General features: G+C 38.3%; 4 protein-coding genes across 4 annotated transcripts; 2 read left to right on the top strand and 2 right to left on the bottom strand.

The window, feature by feature from the left end:
- Window positions 1–227: 227 nt before the first annotated feature.
- LOC112171709 (zinc finger MYM-type protein 1-like) lies at window positions 228–2,579 on the top strand. Its single transcript, XM_024308851.1, has one exon. It carries the CDS (start codon window positions 228–230, stop codon window positions 2,577–2,579), a length of 2,352 nt encoding a protein of 783 aa, XP_024164619.1.
- A 10,059-nt stretch (window positions 2,580–12,638) lies between these two features.
- Window positions 12,639–15,368, bottom strand: LOC112172341 (zinc finger CCCH domain-containing protein 18). The gene is made up of 4 exons (XM_024309637.2): window positions 15,206–15,368; window positions 14,628–14,939; window positions 14,263–14,323; window positions 12,639–13,808 (listed from the first exon to the last, which is right to left on the bottom strand). Exons 1-4 carry the CDS (start codon window positions 15,329–15,331, stop codon window positions 12,826–12,828), a joined length of 1,482 nt encoding a protein of 493 aa, XP_024165405.1. The 5' UTR covers window positions 15,332–15,368; the 3' UTR covers window positions 12,639–12,825.
- A 120-nt stretch (window positions 15,369–15,488) lies between these two features.
- LOC112172342 lies at window positions 15,489–17,318 on the top strand. The gene is made up of 4 exons (XM_024309638.2): window positions 15,489–15,742; window positions 15,835–15,960; window positions 16,457–16,496; window positions 16,976–17,318. The coding sequence occupies exons 1-4, from the start codon at window positions 15,524–15,526 to the stop codon at window positions 17,044–17,046; spliced, it is 456 nt and encodes a 151-aa protein (XP_024165406.1). The 5' UTR covers window positions 15,489–15,523; the 3' UTR covers window positions 17,047–17,318.
- Window positions 17,319–17,577: 259 nt separating this feature from the next.
- Window positions 17,578–19,053, bottom strand: LOC112172909. Its single transcript, XM_024310413.2, has 3 exons — window positions 18,734–19,053; window positions 17,933–18,082; window positions 17,578–17,836 (listed from the first exon to the last, which is right to left on the bottom strand). Exons 1-3 carry the CDS (start codon window positions 18,965–18,967, stop codon window positions 17,759–17,761), a joined length of 462 nt encoding a protein of 153 aa, XP_024166181.1. The 5' UTR covers window positions 18,968–19,053; the 3' UTR covers window positions 17,578–17,758.
- Window positions 19,054–26,218: the final 7,165 nt, after the last annotated feature.

The raw sequence follows: 26,218 nt of genomic DNA on the forward strand, positions 1-26,218 counted from the left end.
CAGACTCAAACAACCAAACTCAATACTTCCAGTCCTTGATTCGAGTCCGACATCATCGACTCCTTTAGTTTTCCATATCTGCTCTTCTGCAACTCAGCCTTGGATTGATCATTGATGTATCTTAAAGGTTACTTCTTTATCTTCTAGTTTACTTCCCAAATATATGACTTTGTTGATTAGATTAAGTTACTTTTTTTTATGAAAATTGCAGTTGTGAAAGATTAAAGATGGAGAGATTCTTTAAACGAACATCAAATGAGTTATCATCACCCCTCATAGAGAGTGAAAGATCAAAACAAAGTCGGGTAGAAATTGATTTGGCTAATCTTCCTTCTGATCCTGGAGAAAGAACTAAAATTTCAGATTATCATCCCGATATTAGGGATCAAATTAGAAGAGAGTATCTGCTAAGAGGTCCTTGTCAGCCTAGAAATCATCAGTTTGTCCAAATACAGTGCGGAGAAGGGAAACGAAGGTTTGTCTCTGATTGGTTTAATGACTTCCCTAATTGGTTAGAATATAGCGTAGCCAAAAATGCTGCATTTTGTTTGTGCTGCTATCTGTTCAAATCAAATGTTGGTGAGCAAGGAGGAGGTGATTGTTTTACTGGTATTGGTTTTCAAAATTGGAAGAAAAAAGAAAGATTGCATGATCATGTAGGGAAGCAGAATAGTGTCCATAATCAAGCACTGCAAAAATGTGAAGCTTTGATGAATGAAAAGCAGCATATTCGAAACATTATTGATCAGAATGTGCATCAATCCCGAATAGATTATCGAGTTCGACTAGAAGCTTCAGTTGATTGCATTCGGTTTCTTCTGAGACAAGGCCTTGCCTTTCGTGGTCATGACGAGTCAGAGAACTCAAGCAATCAAGGTAACTTTCTTCAGCTTTTGCAATTTCTTGTTGATCACAATGATGAAGTGAGAGCTGTTGCATTGAAGAATGCTCCTGCAAATCTTAGATTGACATCACCTAGGATTCAAAAGGACATTGTTAATGCTGCTGCTGTTGAAACTACAAATGTTATTATGAGAAACATGAGTGATGCCTTTTTTTCTATCCTAGTTGATGAATCTAGGGATGTATCTGTGAAGGAGCAAATGGCTGTTACTTTTCGTTATGTGGATAAAAATGGGTGTGTGATTGAATCCTTCATAGGCATTGAACATGTAGCGAGTACTACTGCAATCTCACTTAAGAAAGCTATAGATGCACTATTCTCTAAACATGGATTAAGCTTCTCTAGGCTACGTGGTCAAGGTTACGATGGCGCCAGTAATATGAGTGGAGAACTTAATGGTCTGAAGACCCTTATTTTGAAGGAGAACTCGAGTGCTTTTTATGTTCATTGTTTTGCACATCAGCTTCAATTAGCTTTGGTTGGTGTAGCCAAGAAACATGAAATTGTAGGTGCTTTCTTTGCATCAATTGGTAGTGTTGTAAACATTGTTGGGGCATCTTCTAAACGTCGAGACATTCTGCGAGAAAAGCAAGCTCTTAAAGTCATTGAGGCACTTAAAGTTGGAGAACTTACAAGTGGACACAGACTCAATCAAGAAACTGAAATTAAGCGTTCATGTGATACGCGTTGGAGCTCACATTATGGTACTCTTCTAAACTTTACTCTCATGTTTTCTTCCATAATTGATGTGTTGGATGAAATAGCATTTGATAAAGTGAGTTCTGATCAGAAGCATGAAGCTTTTATTTCTTTGAAGTTGCTGCAATCATTTGATTTCATATTCAGTTTGCATTTGATGAGAATTATACTTGGAATCACTCATGAGTTATCACAAGCACTACAAAAAGATGATCAGGACATTGTGAATGCTATGGATTTAGTGAAAGTGTGCAAGAGAAAATTGCAGACTTTTAGGGAGAGTGGATGGCTTTCTTTGTTTGAGCAGGTTGTTCTATTTTGTGGAAAAGAGAACATTAGTGTTCCAAACATGGATGATCAATATGTATGTCCAGGAAAATCAAGGCGTAGAGCTCCTGAAATGACAAATATGCATTACTATCGCTTTGACTTCTTTTGTGCAGTAATTGATTTCCAACTTCAGGAGCTAGATAACCGTTTCAGTGAGGCTACTACTGAACTTCTCCTTTGTTTGGCATCTCTAAGTCCTAATTATTCATTTGCAACTTATAATAAGCAAAGTTTGATGCGTCTTGCTGAGCTTTATCCTCATGATTTTTCTGCATCAGAGTTGTTGTTGCTAGAATGTCAGTTAGAGACTTATATTGATGATGTGCGATCTAACAACAAGTTCCAACAATTGCAAGGGATTGCTGATCTTGCAAAGAAATTAGTTGAGACAAGAAAGCATAAGACATATCCTTATGCTTATTTGCTGATCACTTTGGCTCTAGTACTTCCTGTTGCAACAGCCTCTGTTGAAAGAGCTTTCTCTGCCATGAATATTATAAAGAATCGAATTCGCAATCGAATGGGAGATCAATGGATGAATGACTGCTTAATTGTATATCTTGAGAAGGATATATTCAATTCCATTGACAATGAGTCTATTATTCAGCGTTTTCAAAACATGGCACCTCGTAGAGGACAATTATAGATGTGGAAGTACTCTGCTTTTCTAGGTATGTGCTCTTTTTTGTTTCTTGCAAGCTCTCTGTTTTGTTAAACCTTTTCTACTATTGGACATTGTTTTTCCAAGTTGAAGAGTTGAGCATGATAGTTTATAATGAATGAGTCACATGACATTTGCTAGTAAACTGTTCCTTTGATTGCATTCCTTTACTTCCTCTTTGGTGCAAATTTGTTAATGAATGAGTCACTTGAAATTTTCTATTACACTATGTTTCTTTGAATGAGTAAACTATGCTTCCTATTTGGTACAAGTTAGTTAATAAATGAGTTACTTGAAACCTGCCCCCAGTGATATATATTCCTGCGTCCGCCACTGGGGATCAAGATGAGACATAGTGGGGACAGACCACGGCAATTCCTGTCGTTCCTATTAAACATCTGTGTTCTTATCTCCCCCGAACGACGGGAAGACTGTCTCATCAAAGTGACAACCTACAAATCTAGCGGTAAAGAGATCGCCTTGCAAGGGCATTAAGTGGCTGACGATTGTTGGAGTCTCAAATCCAACGTAGTTGCTCATTCGTCTGTAAGGACCCATCATAGAGCGCTGTGGCGGCGCAATTGGCACATAAATGGCTCACTCAAATGTGCGTAAGTACAAAATACGTGTACCCAGTCACTAGCTGTAACGCATAGGTACATCGAGTGGCAGTAGGTCGTCGACGAATTAGTATAGCTGCATGCGATATTGCATCACCCCAAGCGAATGTAAGAAGATTGGTGCGCATTACCAATGTTCGGACTACCATCGTAGTCGTTTCCGTGAGACCAATTGGGTGTGTACATAGGAATGTGATGTCCAACATCAAGCCCATTGCAATATCCATTGAAAGTCTTTCGATGTAAACTCACTAGCATAGTCAAATCCAATTGACTGAATAGGATGATTTGGGGAGTGAGCCCATTGTCATATGATATGTGCTAGGAGTGTAGCATAAGCAGCATTTATAGGTGGACAATGGCACAACACGTGACCAGCGTGTTTGCGTGTCAACTAACATCATAAAATATTTAAGCGTCCGCAAGTTGGTTGAATCAATCCACAAAATCCCTATGGATTCTTTGTAAGAACAGAATGAGTATTGTCATATCCTTTGCATAGGACGGTCTCAGTCCTAGTGTCCCTAAGGAACGGGCTTTGTAAAACGAGCGAGAGGTCTTAGAAGCAACCATCAAGTATTTTGGTTAGGCCTGAGCATTCGAAACGCTATGTGAAGTAAGTTGGTGATTGCAACATCACCTCACCATGATGGACGCTATCCATGGCGTCATGGATAAGGACTACGCCAGCCTTAGGCTGGTGGTGGATGGAGGCGGTGCCCTAGGCAGCAGCGTCGGTCACACTTAGTCTAAGAATCAACTTTTGATTCATGCTTCATTTTGCTAGAGAGAAAAGATGTCCGTGTGAAATCTTTTTGTAGACGGATCATCATATCATGACTAGGATGATCTATCCTGTCGTGACAAAGCCAATATGTGTCTAAATCCAAGAGATCTTCTCTCATAACTTTATTGGATTTAATAGCTCGAATAGTGACATAAAGTCCACTAGAGAGACACATAAATTTCTCTAAGATGCGTCTTAGAGGTAATGCAAAGGAACACATTGCCGTTCTCTACATGCATTTTCGCATGGAATTCGTTGGCTATTCATAGGATACGATTTGCCCTAAGAGCGTAGAGAGTTTCTGTGACAGCAGTAATCAAGGTGCCATTTGGCAAGTGGAACTTGGGCTATTCCATGTCCTTGAATTAATATTGATGGTCTAGCCATCGTAGTCACAAAGTCATATGCTCAGAATCAAAATTGAGTCATAATGAAAAGCACTTGAAATTTTATTCATAAGCTAACGGAGTACATCATTGTTTCCTTGATCAAAGAAAATCTAATCCAATAAAAAGTAATATGGCAATCGCCTACATCTCTTAGAAAATAAAGACTTAAACAGAATTGGCGATCTATTGATCCCAGCCAGATTTGTAGTCTTCAACCCTTCACTCTAGATCATCTTCTTGATCTTCTTGTTCCACATAGTGAGCTTCTCTTGCTTCACAATATGTTTTGTAGGCGGTGACAAGTTCTTCACGAGCTCTACAAATGTGTGCCCAATGATCAGACACTTCACATCGAGAACATACATCTCTTTGCTCGAACTCCATTGATTGAGGCGCTTTGAAAGCGTCATTTAGATGGCTCTTAGTGTTGGTGGCGCCACCAACATGGCCAGAGGCGTTTCCTCCCTCTCTCTTTCCACGTTTACCTTTTCGGTTCCGTGTTCGCCTATTTTGGCGGTTACCTTCCCAAGTAGAGCGATTATATGGATCAGAATGTCCAGAAGTATACCTAAGATTAGGGTTTCGCTCTTGGCGCCCTCTCTTAGAGGTGCGACTATAATTGGATTCCGGAATATGTTCTGTTTCCACGGATCTCGAATTATAGTTCTTCACAAGGATATTGTCATGCTTTTCAGCGACAGTCATAGCTCCAATGAGCTCATGAAACCTTGTGATCCGTCTTGCATTTACATTGATTCCATAGTTCTTAGCAACCATCAATGCAGAGATGGGGAAGGTAGAGAGAGTCTTCTCAATCAACATCTCATCTGTGATCTTTTTACCATAGAATTCCATTAAGGATTTAATGTGAAGTGCTTCCGAGTTATAGTCAAGAACTGACTTGAAATCACAGAAGCGGAGGCTATGCCATCTCACTTCTAGGTCAGGAAGCAAGGAGTCACGGACGTTGTCAAATCTTTCTTCGAGTGAGACCCACAGCCTTCTGGGGTCTTCTTCATTCATATACTCGTACTGGAGCGAATCATCCATATGACGAGTCATTAGGATGATGGCTTTTGCCTTATTTGCCTCTAAGGCTGCTCTATTTGCTTCCAAAGCTTGAGCTTGCTCAACAGTTAGCACGTCCTGGCTAGGCTCTAGAATCATATCCAGGATTCCATCAGCCTTGAGATGTTGGCAGATATCACGAACCCACCTGTGATATCCAGAGCCAGTTGTTCTCAATGGAGCAAAGTCCAATTTGTTCAGGTTACTCATCCTGAAAGAGAACAAGAAATTAGGGTTAGTTTCGGAGCGAAATAGGCTACCATGAAAACATATGAAATTTCTGAGCGTAATCGCTTCCAAGAAATTAGGAATTTCCGAGCGTAGTCGCTTCCAAGAAATTCGATTCCAAGAGATATTGGATTAGATCGAAACAATGATGTAAGTGGTCGATCATAAATTCTCTACAAACTCTAAGTTTGGAGATCTCAACAAGCTCTAAGCTTGGAGTGAGCACGAACCCTCACAGTTCGGCTTAATTTGGTCTCCCCTATAATGAAGAAAGGGGGGTAGAAGAAGGGAGGTTGCAAGTCCCCGAAAAAGAAGAGAAATTAAATTTAAAAACTCTAAAAAAACGGGAGTGTTTAGTAAAAAATACCTCGAAATAGGTCGCCGGAAAATTTGATTGGAAAAAGTTTCCGGAAAATGGCCCGAAAAGTCGCCGGAAAACTGCCTAAAAAGTCACCGGAAAATAGTTGACCGAAGTTGACCGTTGACCGCTGACGTGGCAGTGTGGTCCCTGTTGCTGACGTGGCAGTGGGTCCCTGTTTGCTGATATGGTAGTGGGTCCCTATTTGCTGACGTGGCAGTGGGTCAGTGTGCTGACGTGGCAGTGCTGATGTGGCAGTGGAAGTGGGCCTGCGTCAGTTGGCCTCTACCATGGGCTTGGGCTTCTGCTTCTTGGGCTTTTGGGCTTCCTTTCCCTCTTTTTTTTTTTTTTCTTTTCTTTTCTGCCAGTTTTCTGCAGGAGATTTAGTCGGCCGGTTCACGCATTTTTAGGCCGGTTTTCTCACTTTTTCTTCCGGTTCCAGCATCTTTGACTTGAGAGGCTTCTGCTATCAAAATTTGGTGGAAATCGGAGGTCCGGAAGATGTTGAACCGGTGGAATATTTGCTGCTAGTTGTATAGAGCTTCCGATGGCCGGTTCGGTGGTTTTCAAGCCGGTTCTTGAGGTGGGGCTGCCGGTTCTGGACTCCTGGGATAGAGTTCTTCAAGGTGTGAGGTGGAGGAAAGAAAGGCTTCAAGGTTTTGTATTCGGATTCAAGGTTTTTAGCATCTTGAATCAGGGTTTGGCTATTTATTTCAGGGTTAGGGCTTCGTGCTAATAACGTGTTTTAGAGAAATTGAATTTGAGAGGAATTTGCTGTGTGTTCTCATTGATAATAGGGGCCTCTTTATATAGAGGATTACAATGCATAGAATCTCAATCATACAAGGAAAGTAATTCTACATTGATTAGGATTCTAGATCCTTCTAATTAAATCATATTACCACTAGATCAAGTAACCTAGAGTTTGGGCTAAACACAAATTAGGTTTTCCTTGAACAATATATACTTAAATGATATATAAAGACTTTTTTATTAGAAGATATATGAAGACTTACTATAATATACAATAAGCTTAATAAGCACATTTTATAGGAATATAGTTTACTCCCGTTTCTAATGCCGGTCAAACACTTGACCTGGAATATGGGTTTCCTATTCAAGTTGAACCACAAACTCAAAGTACTCCAACAGATCGACTACTTGGACCACCAGAGTCCCAGAAAAAAAATAGATCTGGAGAACCCAGCAGGTGACATCGGCAAACTCATTGTCACACTTGACAGATTAATCTGGTTCCCTATTCACTTCTATGCTATTCTCTTCTCTTCTCGCTCCGATCGACCAAGGTGAGCTCCCATCCTCTCTTTCTCTTCCCCTTTCATAATTTTTGTCAAGCTTGAAAAGCCACGGCTGTCTCCACTGATAAGCTCATAAATGTACATGATTTTGTGTTGATTTCTTCATGTTTTCTTAGCTAGTTTTCCATCTATTTGAGTCATTTACTTTATTTTTATGTTTTGTAGGTGTTATGGAGCAAAGTAGAAGAAAGGAAGCTAAATCAGTAAATCTGCCTGTGCAGATCAGTCAACTACAACATGAAACTGAGAGCAGCTCAGAACGAACTAGACAGTGAACTTTATATGCTTGGAAAGCTTTGGATGTCTAGTTTCCAGAACTTTTAACGGTTCATTCATATCATTTTTCTACAAGAAGTTATGGTCGATTTAGTACAGAAAGGTTGGGCAGTCCGAGAATCTGACACTTTGACGGAAATCCACGATTTGAGGCCCAAATTCCTTTTAGAAGCCCACCGACGAGTATTAACTGAATATCTCTGTTTATTAGAGATATATGACATATTTTTATGGGTGAAAATTATTAGAAATTTTAGAGGAGAAGTTACTTGAATCCTAAAAGGAAAAGAAGTGAAAATCACTGGACCTAAGCAAAAAAAAAGAAGGGACGTCTAGGGGGAGACGTACGTTCTGCCGCACAAGAGAAAGGAGAGAACGACATCTTCTGCCATCATCTAGCCGTGATCTCACCTCCTTCTTTCATCTCTATTTTTCTTTTCGATTCTCTTGATGTATGCATTCAGCGAATTCATGACTATGTCTAGCTAAATACTTTTGTAGTTAGGGGCGATTTCAAAGCCCCAAACATGTTCAATTCATATATATTGATGACAATTCAGTTTTTGGTTTTCTATATTATCAATTGAGTGTTTGTTTCACCGTGTCTACAAGATGAATCTTTACTTGTTTGTTTAGGTGCATAACTAAATGAATAGGTTAGGGTTCTAATGCTAGGAGTAACACTAGATTCGTATATGTCGTGTGTTGATTCCAATTGAGTAGCAAAATGTCTTCTTGAATTACATGTGACTCAAACCCTAGGTTTAGCAAGACTACCAATGTACTTGTGACCCTAGATTTATCCAAACCCTTTTCTTGCTTAATGATTTTGATATGTTAAACTTAGCAAGCTTGTGTCTAGGCTGCATAATCGGAAATAGATTAAGTGGTGAGCTTGTATTCACTTAACGAGGAACTAAGAAAGGGTAATGGGTTAATTCGAGCTTGTGAGTTAACTTCGAGTAAATTCAATTGAGAATTAAGATTCCATAACTGAGATTTGATATGATTGAGTGTGTTTGGTGGTGGAGAATGAGTCCTTAGCTTTGTTTCTATCAATAGTTTAAAGCTATAAAATCTGTTTCTGCTTTGTTATCTTACTGTGTTCAGTTTTACGTGAATTATTTAAATTATCAAATCAATTCTGATTGTTCTGAAATTATGTATGCGTGTTATTCAATGTGTCTTTAGTGTCCTGTAAAATTTTCAGAAAATTCCATCGAGTCTAGGTTAGTTAATTAATTTATTTTCGTTAACTGTTCAGTAGCATGGTTTAGAGTAGTTTGTGACATTTGGTTAGCAGTTTAGGAACAATCTTCAGCGGGTAATGACCCTAGCTTGATCACTATATTATCAACGATGAAATTTGAGTGCAAGGTTTAAGTTGTGCATCTTTTAGACGTATCATCCACCGCGACTTCAGTTTCACGATCATAATTGGTTTGATTGATGGGTTGGGGAGAGCTGCAGTGTAGAGGTGCGGTGGCTTGGGCAGAGCTCCGGTGTAGAGGCACGGTGCTTGGGTGATTAGGTTTCGTCGATTTGGAGTTTAGGTGTCGCGAAAAAAAATACATATATTGAAACCGCCTAGCCCGCCCAGACAGACGCCCAGCCTTCCTAGGCGGCCGCCTAAATCCAATCCGCCTCAGAGCTCCATTTAGTCATTACTCGCCTCGGTTTGCCGCCAAAAAGAAAAAATGAGTTGTAGGACAGATCCATGTCCTCTGGCGGGGAAAATCCATTCGGATCTATCAGCAATTCCTCCTACTGAAAATCTTTCAATTAGTTTTTCAGCTATACTTTCTCTCATAGCTGTTCTCCATGGTTCATGAAGTTTTCCGTGTAACAGGTTTACTAGATCAGTGTTTTCTAGTTCACTTATTAAACAATAATATTCTTGAAATTCATTTCGATACTCTTCAAAATATCGCATGTCGTAGATCTTGAGTGTTTGATTTAGCAGATTCTTTGGCCTTTTCACTTATGTTTTAGAGATCTCCACAGAATTGTTCATACAAGGGGTACTGCAAAATCATATGGTGATTTTGAGTTTTTGATATGTTCTAACCAGTCTTTTCTTCTTTCAGTTTCTTTGAACGAGAAGTAGTATTTCTTGGCTACTCTAGTGAGAGTAGTTTCATTACACCAGAAGATCTGATGCTTCAAATTTTTCAAGGGTGAGAGCAAAAGCCATCATGAAGCTATCTATCCATTGGTCAATAGCTTTTCCTTTATCTAGAGGATTGTCTAGATTTAGCCATGCTTATACCGTAATTTGTAATTGGCACTCTAGGCAGATTGTCCTCTGGGAAGAATTTTTGAGAGTTTATTTCTCCTTCTCTACCTGTAAGTGCTTTCTGGATAGGGAGTTTTAGTTTTCCCTTCTCTCTAGTGATGAAAGTTTTAGAATTGGAGTTTTCTCCTTCTTCCATTTCTATATCTTGATAGGGATGGACTTTTCTTACCTTTCCTACTTTGAAATTTTTTATTTCTTCGATTAGTTGCTCCAATCTTATTTTATCTTTGCAAGATTTTGCTTCATTATAAAGTTCATAGAGTTTTTCTGCTCTAAGCACATTTACTTGTCTATTTAGATCAGCTTCTAGTTCTTTTTCAGTAATAGAATTTGTTGGTTCTTCTATAATAAATTTAGTACCACTGGTACTTGCTTCTCTAGTGCTATTGCATCTTCTGAAAATTTTGTTTATTTTGATATTTTCAGGACATACATCACTTTTTCTGTGATCGTCAAACTTTAAACTGATATCTCTAATCTTTTTGCTTTCACAGATTGCCGCTTTAGCACTTTCTGGTGGTTTCTTTGGACCAGATAATTTCCATTCAATAGAAAAAGGTTACTTTATTCTAAGTAACCTTGTGTATTTGTTGTGAATGGTTGTTTTAGCTGTGAGAAACCCAGTAGTAAGACCTAGGATATTTGATATCCTTGTCTTGGGTTCTACTGTGGTACTCATCAGTTTATAGTATATTATGTATATTGTTGCAAGTTCTTGCATATTTTCTTTTATTTTTATGTCATCTGTCTCGACTCTCAGTCTTAGACAGTGAGCACCATCTTTTAAGCTTGTTCAGAAGTTTTGGAAACAGTTGAAATATGCCACTTGATTGCATAAAGATGCTTTAAATGTTCCCAATAGACTAGCTTGAAAATCTGTTAGTCTATTGTCTTGTAAGACACATAAGACTAAACAATTTATGCCTTCTCGGGTAAGAAGTTTTATGTCAACTTGGACTGCTCCAATATGCATAAAATGATGATTTTTTGCTTTTGCTCTAGCAACTTCTTGAGGAGTGATCATTAAGAGATCTGTTTCTCTTGTTGTAGATGGAGCTGTAAATTCCAATAATTTGAAATGATGGCTATACATCAATCATCATTTCAAATTTTCCTCTTTTATAGATTTGTTTAAAATCTAGTTTCAGAACTGAAGAGTTTTTTTACCTCCTGTTCTATTTCATTGTATTCGAATTCTTCTGCGTTTAGGAGCTGTGCTCCTTTCTTTTTCCCAAAGATGCTCATCATTTTAGCATCTCTTGCTACCAAGTGTTCTGGTTTTTCATACTTGATGCTAGTCAGACTTGTTGTTAGTTCTGGAAAAATCATATTTGGAACAAGATTGTTTATAGGTTTCTCTAATGGTTTGAATCCATTAGATTTCTTGGATTTTACTGGAAGACTTTTCTTATTCTTCAGTAATTGTTTCATAGAATCCAATATTTCTTTCTGTTCGCTGATTTTTTTTCTATTAACACTTGTAAACTATTCTTCTTCCCTTTTAGGAAGATCTTTGATATAATCTAGTTTATTTTCCAATTTTTCTAATTGGAATATTATATCTGGTAATTTTTTTAGATGATCATGACATCTAGATAATTTTTTTATCAGATTCTGATGTTTCTCATCAGGAAATTTTAATATAGAGTTCCAACTTCTCTATAATTAATTCAAACATTGTCCCCATTGGGGATATTTTGTTTTTTTTTTTAGCTTTTAAGCAAGCTTTGATACCAGTTTTTTGCGGATCTCACCGATACTCAGATAATCAAGATATTTTTGTTCCTCTTCAAGAGTTTCTTTAATTTCTTTAATATTTTTCTCAACTTTATAGATTCTTTTCTGGACTACGAAGATAATATCCCAGTAACCTGAATTTTCTCTTCTGAGCCTTGATCTAAAATCTTTTAATTTTCTCAACCCTTCTTTTTCTTCTGCTAATTCTTTACTAGTTTTGCTGAAAATAGCAAGTAAGTCTAGTCTGGAAAGGATTGAAATTATGAATGGTAAAAATTAATTGTTTACCTTTGAATATAGAGAATGAGTCTGTACCTGTAATTGATATGTAAACAAATAACTTCAAGATATGGGCCCATCTCGCTCCAACAGAAAAATAAAATAAAAATATTGTTCAAAGTGAAACAGTAAAAGTTAAAATGATAAAAGATGGTGAAAGGTAAAAAGGTTACTAATGGTACTCTACTAACTGATTTGGGTAGAAAGGAAGAAAAAGGAAAAGGTTTTGTGTGAAAGGTGATAAAGATAAGTTTGTGGGGTGTATGAGAAGTATTTTGGTATTTGAAGAGTGTATGAGCATACCCCTCATTTATTTTAATTCCTTGTTTAAACACAACTCTAATTCCTGATGTTATTCGAACGTGTTGTTATGATTAATTATTCTGTGGTTCCGGAGTATCACGTGACATTGTCATGTAATGGGGCCAGGCCAATCATATCATTCGAAATTGGCTGGGACCTTACAAGGAGGTGAAAAAAAAATATTAAGAGAACTAATCATGACAAAGTGAAAGTTATGTGGATTAATGACATTAACCCGGACCACTACGTATACCATGACCCATGACCATATACCTATATGTTGCTATCTCAATTTTGATGGAAAATTTTGATCTAAATAATGTTGATTGAAAGTTTGATATATGTAATACTAGCTTTAAAGGAAATCTAATCAAATTACCAAAATTTTGACAAAAATTTTCGGTTGTTTCCAATAAATTTGAAACCTTGCTTAAGACACAACATACAAAGGTCAATCGTCAATTTATGTGATCACAACCAAATCTTGACCTAGAAAACCTTCATGGTTCCACAAAGTTAGGATGGTTGTGTGCCTATGATTACAAATGATATATAGATAATAATGTTGATCCTAAAACTTAAGCCATCTCTTCTCTTTTTCTCTACTGACAACCGCATTTGATGCAGAAGCCTGAGCTGTCTCCCGCTCTGCCAAGAGTCTGCGAGTTTCAATCAATTTTCTCATTGCAGCCTCATAAACCACCTTCTCTTTTTTGTTTCTACTCACCATTTCTTCTAGCTTTCCAACTCGCATCTTCAACTCCTTCACTTCATCCTCATAAGCCACCAAATCCCGCCTATCAACTTTCTTCCCCTCCCCTGACCCTTTGTTCTGCTGCTTCTTTGCTGATCCACCATTTAAAGCTTCACCGTGCATAGCAAGTTGGCTATTAATAAAACTAAACATATCAGGTGTTGACTCCACTTCTTTCGCTGCTCTTGTCAATGCTGCAAACTTCTTGTCACGTTTCCTTTTACCACCTCTGCTACGCTTCTTTCCCTGATTCCCTTCGCCCTCTTCCTTCTCACAAGATTCCACAGCATGATCAAGAGATTGTTTTGGTGGAAGGACCTTCACAGAGATGGGATCTACAATTCCCTGCCCAGATGCGCCTAGACCTGTCCCTTCAAGGTAACCCATATTGGCCATCATCTTGGAAGCAATACCACGGGTGTGGTTCTCCCACTTAGCAAATATGGCCGTTTCTGTCTGAATGCCCCTCTGTAGTCGGGTGCTTTCAAGAAATCCTAAACCCTGTGAGGCCTCGTCTTCGTACTCACTGTAATCAGATTGTTCTGAGCTAGAATCTTCTTCTTCACTCATTTGAGCAAACTCAGATAATGCTATAGCTTCTTCCCCAAGATTTGCAGAGCTTCCATCATCTTGGAAAACAACTCTCCCAACCCCAAGTAAACCATCCCATGATTCAAGTTCAGCTTTCCTCCAAATACCTTCTTCACCATCTGAGACAGCCCAAATACTTGACCCTACTAGTGACTGCTCCCACATAGTTGGCGTATACATTTTCAAGGAGGTGAGTGGGACGTCAACTCCTGTATGCAATAAAGATAGTTAACATCAAAACTGCTGGAACGAATTGGTTCAGAAAAAACAGAAGGTATTGTCAGCAGTTTTCAGAAGCATGCATTATACAAGTATAACCAAAAGAAATCAAGTTAAGCTACATAAACATCGTGCCCGAGCTGAAAAACACATTTCCTATCGCTCGAAAAAATAAAAAATAAATAAACATACGAATCAAAAAGTTAATGCAATCAGCTCAAAAGAATTTAAATACAACGAAACATATACAGCCTGGTTATGCCCACGGACCTAAACATAGCCTGCCTATGCTCACCAACCTAAACTATAGCGTGGCTATGCCAACCAATCTATGTCATAACCAATAAATTGCTCTGAATGCTAATAGCGATGCAAAAATGGGAGCAAGGAGACTTTAGAGTTGCAGTACAGACTTATCGATTAATAGATAAGAGTACAACATACCATGTGATAAGCGGCAGTTAGTACCAAATCGACATCGTTGTTGTAGAAAGAACTTGCAAATCTGCACTTTGGTGGTGTAGCATTAGCATACGGAAGTGATTGTATAGCATTTGTATTTTTAAGTGGTTATACAGCATCAGTATATTGAAGTGGTTATGTAGCATCAACATATTGAAACGGTTATATAAGTAGTAATTTGAAGTGATTTTATAGCATTAGTATTATTGACAGGACACACATCTGGTTCAACTTTACAAGAAATTTTCACCCATGGATAGTATTGCTCTCACAATCACTAAAAGAAGAAAATAGAAACAAAAATTATAATTCACGGGATAAACATAGGATCAGTGAAATGTACGCACCAGCATATTTTCAGAAGTAGGATTGAGGAAAGCAATTTTTGCGGTATTAGAAGCATCCAGTCCTATAACTTGACCATTGTACCAACGTCCATCAGAGTGACGGAACCTAAATTTTGATCCAACACTGTAACTTGGTTCCTCAAGAGGCTCTGGCTGAACCTCCGTTGGATCAAGAGTCTCTTCCTTGACATCCTTATCAGCGTGATGAGAAGGATCCAGAGCTGAATCGACTTCTCGTAATAACCGTGCACGCTTTAGGTGCAGAAGCCCTTCCTCGACATCTTTAATTGCCTGAACAACCTCCTCTTGAAGCTGGTAAAATGTAAGCGCCACGTGACAATGCGAAGGAGTAAGTCTTAGCAAAGTACTATGAAGAGCTTAGAAACTAGAATCTCAACCCAATTTCCATTATATCACCACAACTGAAATCATACTTGAGCTACTAAGCCTATGAATTAAAGGAAATGATCAAGTACACTAATCCACCAATTCAATTAATACAAAACATAGGCAACCGAACAAAGCGAGGCGTTGAAACGAGAGAGAGAGAGAGAGAGAGAGAGAGAGAGAGTACGTACAGCTCGGAGCTCGGGATTGTTGGGGTCGGAGACTAAGGCGTGGTTGAGGGTTGCAAGAGAGTCTTTTTGCTCTTGCAATTGAATGTCTAGCTGGTTCTCCAGAACCCTCTCGTCCTCGCTTCCCATCGCCACCTCTCTCTCTCTCTCCTCCGCGAGGTAACCTTATGTTTGTTGAGTAAGAACTTGTTATGGGCCGGGCCGGGCCTCTCCGGCCCACCCGTTTATTAATGTTTTTTTTTTTTGAAAATAAAATAGGGAAAATAAGAAGAAGAAAGTGGAAAATGGAAGAAGGCACTGTGCGGTGAGTGGGATCGGGAAATGGGGCAAGAGCATCATGAAGCGACGGAGGGGTTGGTGAGGCTGCTGACGAAAGCGAACCACGATCTGACAGTGGTTCAGCACAGGCTCGACAAGGAGTTTCAGCAAATCTATCCCCAAAATGCAAACCCGATGAAGCTGGTTTCTAGAATTAAGAAAATTCAGCAAGACTTGTCCACTTTGGAAGACCAGTGCCGTCAACTTCTAACAGCCAAGCAGGTATCACTCTCTCTCTCTCTCTATTTATCTATATCTATATCTGATGAGCATGTTAGGCTTTTGTTTGTTGAATAGGGTTTTGGGTTTTGCAGGATTTGATTGACAAGGCTAGGACCACTCTCGTCGGGAACAGAAATCTAGTGCAGCGGATGGAGGCATCCATGGGCATTTCCCCCAATACTGATTCTGATGATTCTGCTTTCGCCAACTTCAATCAGGTAATCTTTTTGTTATTTGCACTGCTAAACTAGTGTATTTGGGGTAGTATATATAAAAAGTTAACTACTTTGCATGATCACATTGCAATTTCCAAAGTTTTTGATGGTCCTTGGGATTATTGGATGCAGTCAGCAATGTATCGATAGTTGAGAACATGGTTTCTATCCTTATGGCAATCAAATGGAGTATCTTTGTAATATGTGTTTTATTAGCATATACTGCATGGTGCTCGGTTGTTTAGTTTCCAGATGGTGTCTCAAGTACTTGCACCATTTGCCAGCAAGCAACCAATATCAAACCTAGCTATCGGCAGGGCTAAGTTTATGTAAAATAATGCCCATTTAACTGCGGGTAGCTTTGTTCTTCTGATAAATTACAATTAAGCCTTGCTACATTCCCCCAGCAACTTCACATTTGTTACAGCTTTGCTGATTTCCATGTACATAAAAGGGGCCTAAAACAGAATCTTATGACCATATTGATCCCTTTTTGCAGATCATCGATGAGTGGAAGGTTCAAGCTAGATCAAAAGCAGGTAATGATTTACAGTCCACTGAATTGTATTTTCTTATGATCAGTAGCACCGTTTTGGGGCAATTGATGCTTCTACTAGTATGAGTCACCACTATTCATCAATAATGAAAGGGGTGTAAGTAATGAGGCTTATCTTATCAACAAATTAGCCAATGGAAGGAAGTTTCATTTTTATGTGAGATTGTTGTTCAGATTAGCTCAGCTTTATCACAGAACATTATCACTGAGTAGACATTTCTAAGTGAGTTTATTTGGATCAAAGAAAAAAGTATGTGCGAGTGAATTCTAGATTAGGCGGGTTTTGGAAAAGTAGGAAGTTTGATAGTTGCCGATCAATTTTAAGTTTTCTCCCCTGTTTCCTTCATCTGTTGTGTACTTCTTTATCACCCTCTCTATTACTGCTGCAGATAACCTCCATAACCTATATTCAGCAATTGGTTTATGTAGAGTAAATATATTGACGAAGAGTTGTTGATGCAGGTGATGAAATAGATACAGATGTGCATGATATCAATACGTTACTATTTTCAACCATAGTTTCAAGCAACTGAAGATGCTGAGCAACTTTGATGATCGAAGGCTTTGGGAAACACACATTATCTCAAGCTCCTGAGAGTAATGGAACTGATGACTTCTCAATTTCTGTACCTTGCTAATTTTGGTATTGCGTTGTAGTGGGAGAAAAAGCTTACTTTCTTGTGGCAAGCTATATGACGGCCAATTTATGTTTCAAGTGTGAATCTGACTCGTTGGTATTGCCTCAAAAGCATGTTGATTTCAAACACATGTTTCTAGTGTGAATCTGACTCGAATGATTTGTGCACTTTCCTATCAAATACATTGTTGATGAAACACCAGATACGGCATCAGTATTATGAGCACCCTCTGGCAGGTGAAACAACGGAAGGAAAGAAGGCATGGCACGGTTAAAACACAATTCCACTGCATCTCAAGGTTTAAGACGAATATGTGAAAGGCAGAAACTGGCGATGTTCTGGGGACAGACTAGTTAAAGAATATTCAACTACAATAAACAATAGGAGTGAAGATACGATCCAATAGGAGTTAAAGACTTGTTAGACTTTAAACAATAAAGGATCTAACTTTTATTGTGATTTAAAGAATATTCAACTACAACAACTGGACCATAAACCCTATTGAAACAGGATATATGATACAACATGAATTCTACGTTAATACAGTTTCTATTTGAACTTTGATGCTTGAAGCTTTTCGACATCAGATCTCTATCAACCAAAGCTGCTACTTGGAAATAGGAGGCTGTCCTAACCACTTGGCACGAAAACCTGTTCCCTTACAATCTGAGCATCGCATTGCTCCCTGGATGAACATAAGATATAGGGGACTTTAATTATATGTTACATATAGCAAGTGCATGTAGGAAATTGTATAGTGGCATATTAAAATTTGATTTACCTTTCCAGTACATATAACACAGCTAGTACTTTTTGAAGGGACTTGGCAAAGCATGTTATCGCCAAGAACAAAGAAGCCCGTACCAGCACACCATTTGCATTCAATATGCCCATTTGAGTTGCAAGAAGAACAAGCAACAGGCCTTGGTTGCTGTAAGTAATAAACAAGGAAGATATTAGAAAACAACAAGACGCCCTCATCAGTTGATTTTCAAATGGCTGAAACCGGCTGCATGTGCGTCCTCAACATTCACCAAGAACCTTCCCCTCCCAAAAAAAAAAAAAGACCAACACATCTATCTCTGTATTCAATCTATGTCGGTAAGTGTTTCAGTTATATATAGGACATTACCTTCTAGTAGCACCAAAGAAATCCAAAATCTATACTCCACATAAGACAAATCATAGCTGAAAGCCTAAAATAATCCTATACTTCCTTTCCGGCAAGATATGACTTCCAGTAAATGAATAAATATAGACCACCATCAAGAACCCTGCATCTTCTTCAGTAATAGACCATCTAAATACGCCAAACTAACCATCCAACAAATCAAGACCTAGACCATCTAAAGACGCCAAACTAACCATCCAACAAATCAAGACCATAAAGGTTATACTCCACCATATTAAGCAGCGTTTGGTCAGACATTACCATCAAATTTTCAAAGTCGCCTCAACTGAACTTACTAAAATTAACAATTGGATTGATGTTTGAACCAAAACCCAATTAGTAACTACACATTACACAATCGAAGCATGTAAAATCTCAGACGACAGATAGGGGAAACGAGAGATAAACTACCTTAGAGATTAACCAGGCTTTCTCCATGCGATTAACAAAACTAGAGGAGCCTTCATAGGATTCCACAGCTGAAGCTCGCACGCCGCGAACCCTTGAATTCCCGAGGGACCTGGTTCTTGAACCATGAGGAACAGAAACCCCAACACGACTTAGAGCCGTGGTCAACGACACAAAACCATCGTTGTGAATCGGATTGGCCACAATCGATGACCTGCAACACATACAGCTCGTCATTTTCGAGTTCTACAAGTTGTGAAGAGGAAAACAAGGACAGAATTTGGGTTTCTTGAAGGCGGTGGTTTTATAATATTTTGATTTTATATGGTTTTCCTGTGGCACACAGCTAACCAAAACTCCCACCTTATTTCAGCAATCAGCCCACTTTCTTGCTTGGACCTGGCACCTCAGAATATTCAGCAAACGAGCCCACTCAGAATTTTCTTTTTTCTCCTAGCCTTTTCCCATTTATTTATTTATTTTTCTTTTTTTTTTTATGAGAAAAAAGACTTACCGGGCAAAATAAAAACCTCTAGAAATTCTCCCTCTCAGCTGATCCAATTGGAACGCTAGAGACACCGAAAGGGGTAGACAATAAAACCAAACTTTAGGATTATGGAACTTATAAGCTAGGGACGCTAAATGATCTGCAAAGAAATTAGCTACTCTAAAACTATGTCTGAAGATTATGGCTTAAAATTGGTGAGCTAAAAGTCTAACATCTCTCACAAGAAGCCATATGATCCAAGGTATTGACGAATTCCCTTGAATATAGTCCATTAAGAGTTTAGAATCACCTTCCACAATGATATGAGACATCCGTTGGAGAGCTGCAGTATGTAATCCTTCTCTTAAGGCAGTGACTTCAGCAACTAAAATGTTTGTAGGTCCAATTATCCTGCATGATGCAACAATAGGGTTGCCATTTGAGTTTCTAATAACAAAACTAATAGAAGCAAATTTTTTTTTTTTTTTTTTTAAATAAAGGCTGGTGCGGCCGCCTTTAGGCCTTGATTGATGAAACTGATGAATACAGGAGGGGGGAGGGGGACATAAGGCCTAAATCCCATATTACAATACATCGCAAGATAACCTCCCGAATAATAATAGGAGTCTCCACTACTACAATGCATTCGAACATGCACCAAGTAGCAAAGAATGTCATATTGACTACTTTATTTGCTTTACAATAATGATGACATGTAAGAAAGTTAAACTAATGTCATCAAACCAAAAAAGTACATTTCATCTTACCACTATGAGGTTGCACCCAATTCATGATTTGCCGCCTCGCTGAGGCATACAAGGCATTGAGTATGAAACCTGATACAAAGCCCACATGACTTTACCAAGAGATGATAAGGATTTATTGTAAATAAAACACACCTAAACTTGATACAAATCATTAAACTAAATAAAACATAATATAAGCCCACCAACAAAGGCCCAATGACTGGAAACAGGCCCAAGACCCATGTGTCTCTTTACTGTCAACCTTTCCGAGTCAGAACTGCTACACCGCAACCAACAAACTGCCATGCCATTCAAACGAAGCCGGAACCAGTGATCGGACCACAGCACTGTCGATCCTCTGCGCCGCCGAATCACACAAACATTGTAGCCATGTTATCGAAGCACTCCAATAATGAAGGACGCCCAACAACCATAGCCGGATAGCCATTGCAGTCGGATTGCAGCTAGATTTGTAATGTCGCATCAATTGAGCACTTCGCCCTCCCCTAGACTTCCACGACCTCGGCCAAAGGTGATTGTGATTAGCCTTTCTGGTTTTGGCCCAACTCGAGGGTTGTGGAACTGTTCTTGATCCCTGCAATTGCAAACCGTTAAAGCTCCAACAACGAGCGTCCGTTTTCCGAGGGCGGAACTAGGATTTAAACACTGGGGGGGGGGGGGGGGTCTAGAACTCGAGATAGAATTTTTTTAAAAAAAACTACTCTAAAAATAAATAAAAATTATATACAATATAATTCATAAGGAATTTATAGTTTAGAAACACCTTATAGTTTAGAAACAAAATCATACATAACTCTTGCTTCAAAATTAAAAAACCACCACTAAGAATGAAAAAGGTAATTAAATTTTTAATTAATATATCATTGATTTGTATTATTATGATTATTTTATTACACTTTTATACAGGGATTGATCATCATGTGGCTTGGGGGAGGGGGGGCCCACTTGCCACTACATGAAGAGAAGATCTTTCCCTTGAGAGAGACTTTCATACGGCACTCGCACCACGTGGCAATGCGGCAGCCTAATCAGTGCCCAAGTAGGGGGTATTTTGAGTATTTCACATTAAAAACCAGGGGCAGTTTCAAAAAAGAGGGGAAAAATTCTTTCTTCTGATTGGAGGGCCGCACCGCCACGTGGTGCGGCAGGCCCTATGCAAGAATTTCTCCTTTCCCTCAGGTTGGTTAACAGCATGCATGCATATATATATATATATATATATATATATATATATATATTTGTATATCTGACACAAAGCTTGGGGGGTTCCGGATCCAGCCGGACCCTAACACAGCTCCGCCCCTGCGTTTTCCGACCTATATTCCTCCTCGAACCTTCACAGGCAGACTGATAATCGAGACCTACCCATTTAACGACAACGTCCCGAAGATGTGCCGCTAGACGGAACATGAAAACACAAACGATTCGACTTTTCTTTGAAAATGATATTGTTATGCTTTTCTCCGAGAAACGCGGAGACACTCGAATTTGTTTACCCTTTAAAACTGTTTTACCAAAATTTATTTATTTATTAACAAATTATCAATCAGACCAATATATATATATATATATATATATATATATATCAATAAATGTAATATCCAAAAAAAAAAATATTGACAAATGTGATTCTACAATAATTTTGTTTTAAAAGTTTGAGACACTTTTTCCTTGCAACGTGACCGAATCAAAATATTCTCAAATGGGACTAAATCCACAAAAAAATTATAAAGACTAATTAATACATTTTAAATGTTATAGTAAATATATATAATTCAATAATAGTTGTCAATATATATATTTTCAGTTCAGTAAGGGAATGAGTGCTAGCTCGCCTCAATGGTTGGAAGTGAAAACTTTTATCAAAGGTGGGGGAAGCTGGTGTTGTTGAAACTTGAAAGCTATTGTTCAGGCTATTCCAAATTATCATATGAGTTGATTTCGAATGCCCATGGGCTTGTGTCATGAGTTGGCCTCTCACTGTGCTCAATTTTGGTGGAGTAAAAAGAATGGGCAGCGTAGTGTACGTGCATTGGAAAAAATGGTTGGTGCTTTGTAAAATAAGAAAGTTGGAGGCTTGGGTTTTTGGGACTTTAAACACTTTAACCAGGCATTATTGGCTAAGCAGTGTTGGCGTCTATTCTTATTTCCAAACTCTTTAGTTGCTCGAGTTTATAAGGCTCGCCAATGTTATTCTATTTGGAATAACTTGCTTGCGGTGCAAGTACGAGAGCAGGTTGGTAGGTGTGGTACAATGTCTAATCCCATTGTTCAGGCTAGGTGGTCTCCTCCATCTCAAGGTATGATGAAACTTAATTGTGATGCATCTGTCCTTGATAATGGAAATCAGGTTGGTATAGGTTGTGTTATAAGGGGAAGTGATGGTGAACTGCTACTTGCGGTGGGTGAGCGGCTCCAAAGTCGCCTTAAGCCTTGTGCTGCTGAGTTGAAGGCAGTGATCCTGGGGCTTGAGATGATGATAGAGCATGGTTGGAGGCCTGAGATGGTGGAAACCGATTGTTTGGAGGCTGTTAATTTGATAAACAGGGAGGAGGATTGTCTGGCAGTGGAAGGAGTGCTAGTAGAGAAGATTAAATTCCTACTGGGGTATGTTGGTATTCGAAGTGTTCATCATGTTTCTAGGGTGGCTAATGGTGCTGCTCATGGTGTTGCTCAGTTGGTAACCCGGTTAAATGGGCGTCGTAGTTGGTTAGAAGTTGGGCCCTCTTGGCTCATGGATGTCATCGATGATGATAGACCCGTAACTTGTTCTAATAGGGAAGAGAGTGGGGAATTTTCCACCACCGATTTTTCCCACATGGTGTAATCTTTATCTTATTTGAATAAAAATTTAGTCATTCTTTATAAGGCTCGCTACTCTCATACTGGTGATTTTTTCACTGCTAGCGAAGGGCGTTCCTCATCTTTTATTTGGATCATTATTATTATGGGGGAGGGAGTTGCTTGTAGCTAGATTACGTTGGAGAATTGGCAATGGCTGTTATGTAAAGATCTGCTTAGACTATTGGCTACCAACTAGGTTCTTATCCTTAATCAGTTCATCACCCATGTTCCCATCTGATACTTGTGTCTCCTCTATAATTACTCCGGACGAAACTTGGAATATTGCAGTTCTTAGTGGCGGAGCCAGAAAATTATGTTTACTGGGGCACAAAGAAAAATATTGATAATATCAGAGCATAAAAAAATTTCTATATGTAATTTTTATCTAACAACGGTAATTATCCTCAATTTTCATAATAGTCTCATCATCTACACTAGTAAAAATATCGTTCTCATTCAATTGCGGCAATACATGTTAATGACGTTAATTAATTTTTTTTTAATGATTTCCGCATTGGACTGAGAAATTTGTAAATATTAATTGTAATCAATTCTATGATTGATGTCAAAAAGGTTTGGGAATGAAAGATATTATATAATAATATTATATTATATAGGATATCAAAACCTGATTTCCATTCTAGATATTAATATATTAAATAATTTTTGATAAGATAAGAATTGATATAATATATATATATATATATATATATTGATATAAGAAAAAGAAGACAAAAGTATATAGAAAAGAAAAGACAAAAAGAAACAAAAACTAAATAAAAGAAAAAGAAAAAGCCCAATTGGTAGGTTAGGGCCCTGGTTTCCACTGATCAGAACAAGTTCCAAACTTTCTTTCCTTCCTCACAGACTTGCATGACTAGCTGCTGACTTGCTGCACTGAATTTGTTCTTTGTCCTGGTTCTATATATATAAATCAACTTGTGCCAAGAAACCTAACTGGGGCATGTGATCCAGGGTGCCCCTTCATCCCTCCGCCCCTGGCAGTTCTATCCAATTGTTTTTCTGATTTGGAGGTGGCACTTATTTTATCTATCCCATTACCTACCAGAAATGTGGAAGATAAGCAAATTTGGCACTTTCATTCTTCAGGCAAATATTCTATTAAGAGTGGTTATTGGGTTGCACAGGCTATTCAGGAACTTATGGCAGGTAATGAAGGATCTTCAATCTCCGTGGTGGATTGTACTTGGAAGAATTTATGGAAGTTGCCTGTTCTGAATAAGATCAAATTGTTCTTAGGGCGGTGTCTTCATGCAATTCTTCCTAGTGCCGGTAACTTATTTTCTAGACATATTATCTCTTCTCCTATGTGTGGACGTTGTAATCAACAATTTGAATCAAAATTACATGCTTTATGGTATTGTAAAGCAGCGAAAGAACTGTGGTTATAACTCCTTTCTTTTCTTTGGTGGGTTCCTGGAAAGGAGGCTCTTTCAATGACTTCTTTCGCTATGCCACTAGTTGTTAAAACCATATACATGCTCACAACATATGCACAACAATCACAAAAGGGATCAAGGCTTACGTTCAGCAATCACTAGCATGGATTCCATCTTATGCAGCTGCTAAACTCGATCACTGAATATGGCCTTCTGTTACTTACCAACCTTGCTTCTCAATGGACAGAACTTATGCAATTAACGTCGGTGGTAACAGGGACCAATTCATCCATATATATATAGGTGACTTAACCCTCAAGGAGCTTCCCATTAAAGCATTCCTTATCGGATTAGGTTTCCTAGTTAGATTCTTAATGTATCACATCTTGTAGCTTTTCTTGTAGACTAAGCAATGAATTATTACTATCCTTAATGAATTGATACACTGCTTCATTAAGCTACTAGTATTGATTTATAGTTTGTGTCCATGTTGAACTAGATTTGACATTAAGCTAATTATCAATTTACTATATGTTAATGTGTGACAAGTCCATGTTGATTCTAACAATCTCCCCCTTAGACTGACACATATTAAGCTTGATAATTTGCACCAGAAAATGTCAGATACTACTCAACTTACTGTAGTGCTCGCCAGACAACAAAATCAAACCAAAAATCCATTCCAACATGGTCAGATCACAGTTACTTATGCAGAGCAAGAAACAGTATACATTTTAACAAAAATGCAGAGTTTCAAAACCACTAACATAAGCTTTTGCAATCCACATATGTTCAACCAGAAGTGATACAATATATGTTAATGTGTATCAACAAGTAAACATATATTAGGTCCTACTTTATGTTTCTAAAACCAGAAACTCAAGCAAATTTACTGAACACTGATGGCTTAAAATTATTGCTTGAACCTTAACATCATGCTAAACATGATTTAAGCCACCTGATAGCAAGTATAACTTTAAGTACAAAATCAACAATTTTCAGAACATTTAATAAAAGCTGCAGCAATAACCAAAATCTGAAAATACCTCAAAATTTTTATTGATAATAATAAATTGCCATTACAAATAAGTTGTGATAAATAAAGTCAAAAGATCACAACTGAAAATACAAGAACTCAAAAACCTTAGAAATTCAAATGGCTCCAACTGAACTAACTCTCTACTGAACCTAAGCATCTAAATTAGCTAAAATTCCAATGCTTGCTATATGCTTCTGGAATGCAGCCACTGACAATGCCTTGGTGAAAGGATCTGCTAGCTGTGAATTTGTGTTAATACTCAAAACAACTATTTCACCATGCTTTACTCTTTCTCTAACACTGTAATACTTTAGATCAATATGCTTGGAATTATTTGACCTTTTACTGTTCTTGCTAAAGAAAACTGCAGCCTCATTGTCACAATAAATCATAAGTGTGCCAGCCACAATGTGACTCAATACTTTGGTCTGCATGAGAAAATTCCTAATCCAAAGTCCTTCACACATAGTTTCATATACAACAATAAATTTAGCTTGCATAGTAGAAGTTGAAACAAGAGTTTGCTTCATGGTTTTCCAAGCAATAGCACCTCCTGCAAGCATGAACACATATCCACAAGTCGACTTCTTGGAGTCTGGATAATTCCCTGCAAAATCCGAGTCTGAGAATCCAACAAGTTTCAGATCCCGCACTTGCCTATACACTAGCATATAACCCTTGGTTCTCTGCAGGTACCTCAACACTTTCTTCCCAGCTACCCAATGCTTATGGCCTGGATTGGATTGAAATCTAGACAAAATCCATACTGCAAAAGACAAGTCTGGTCTAGTGCAGACTTGTGCATACATGAGACTTCCTACAAGTCTAGCATAAGGCTTTGACTCCATATTCTCCTTTTCAACATCACTATTGGGACTTTGCTTCTTGGTTAACTTATCTCCTTTTGACATGGGGACTTCTCCAGCTGCACACATCTTCATACCAAATCTC

Source organism: Rosa chinensis, chromosome 6 (genome assembly GCF_002994745.2).
Source record: "Rosa chinensis cultivar Old Blush chromosome 6, RchiOBHm-V2, whole genome shotgun sequence".
Taxonomy (NCBI): domain Eukaryota; kingdom Viridiplantae; phylum Streptophyta; class Magnoliopsida; order Rosales; family Rosaceae; genus Rosa; species Rosa chinensis.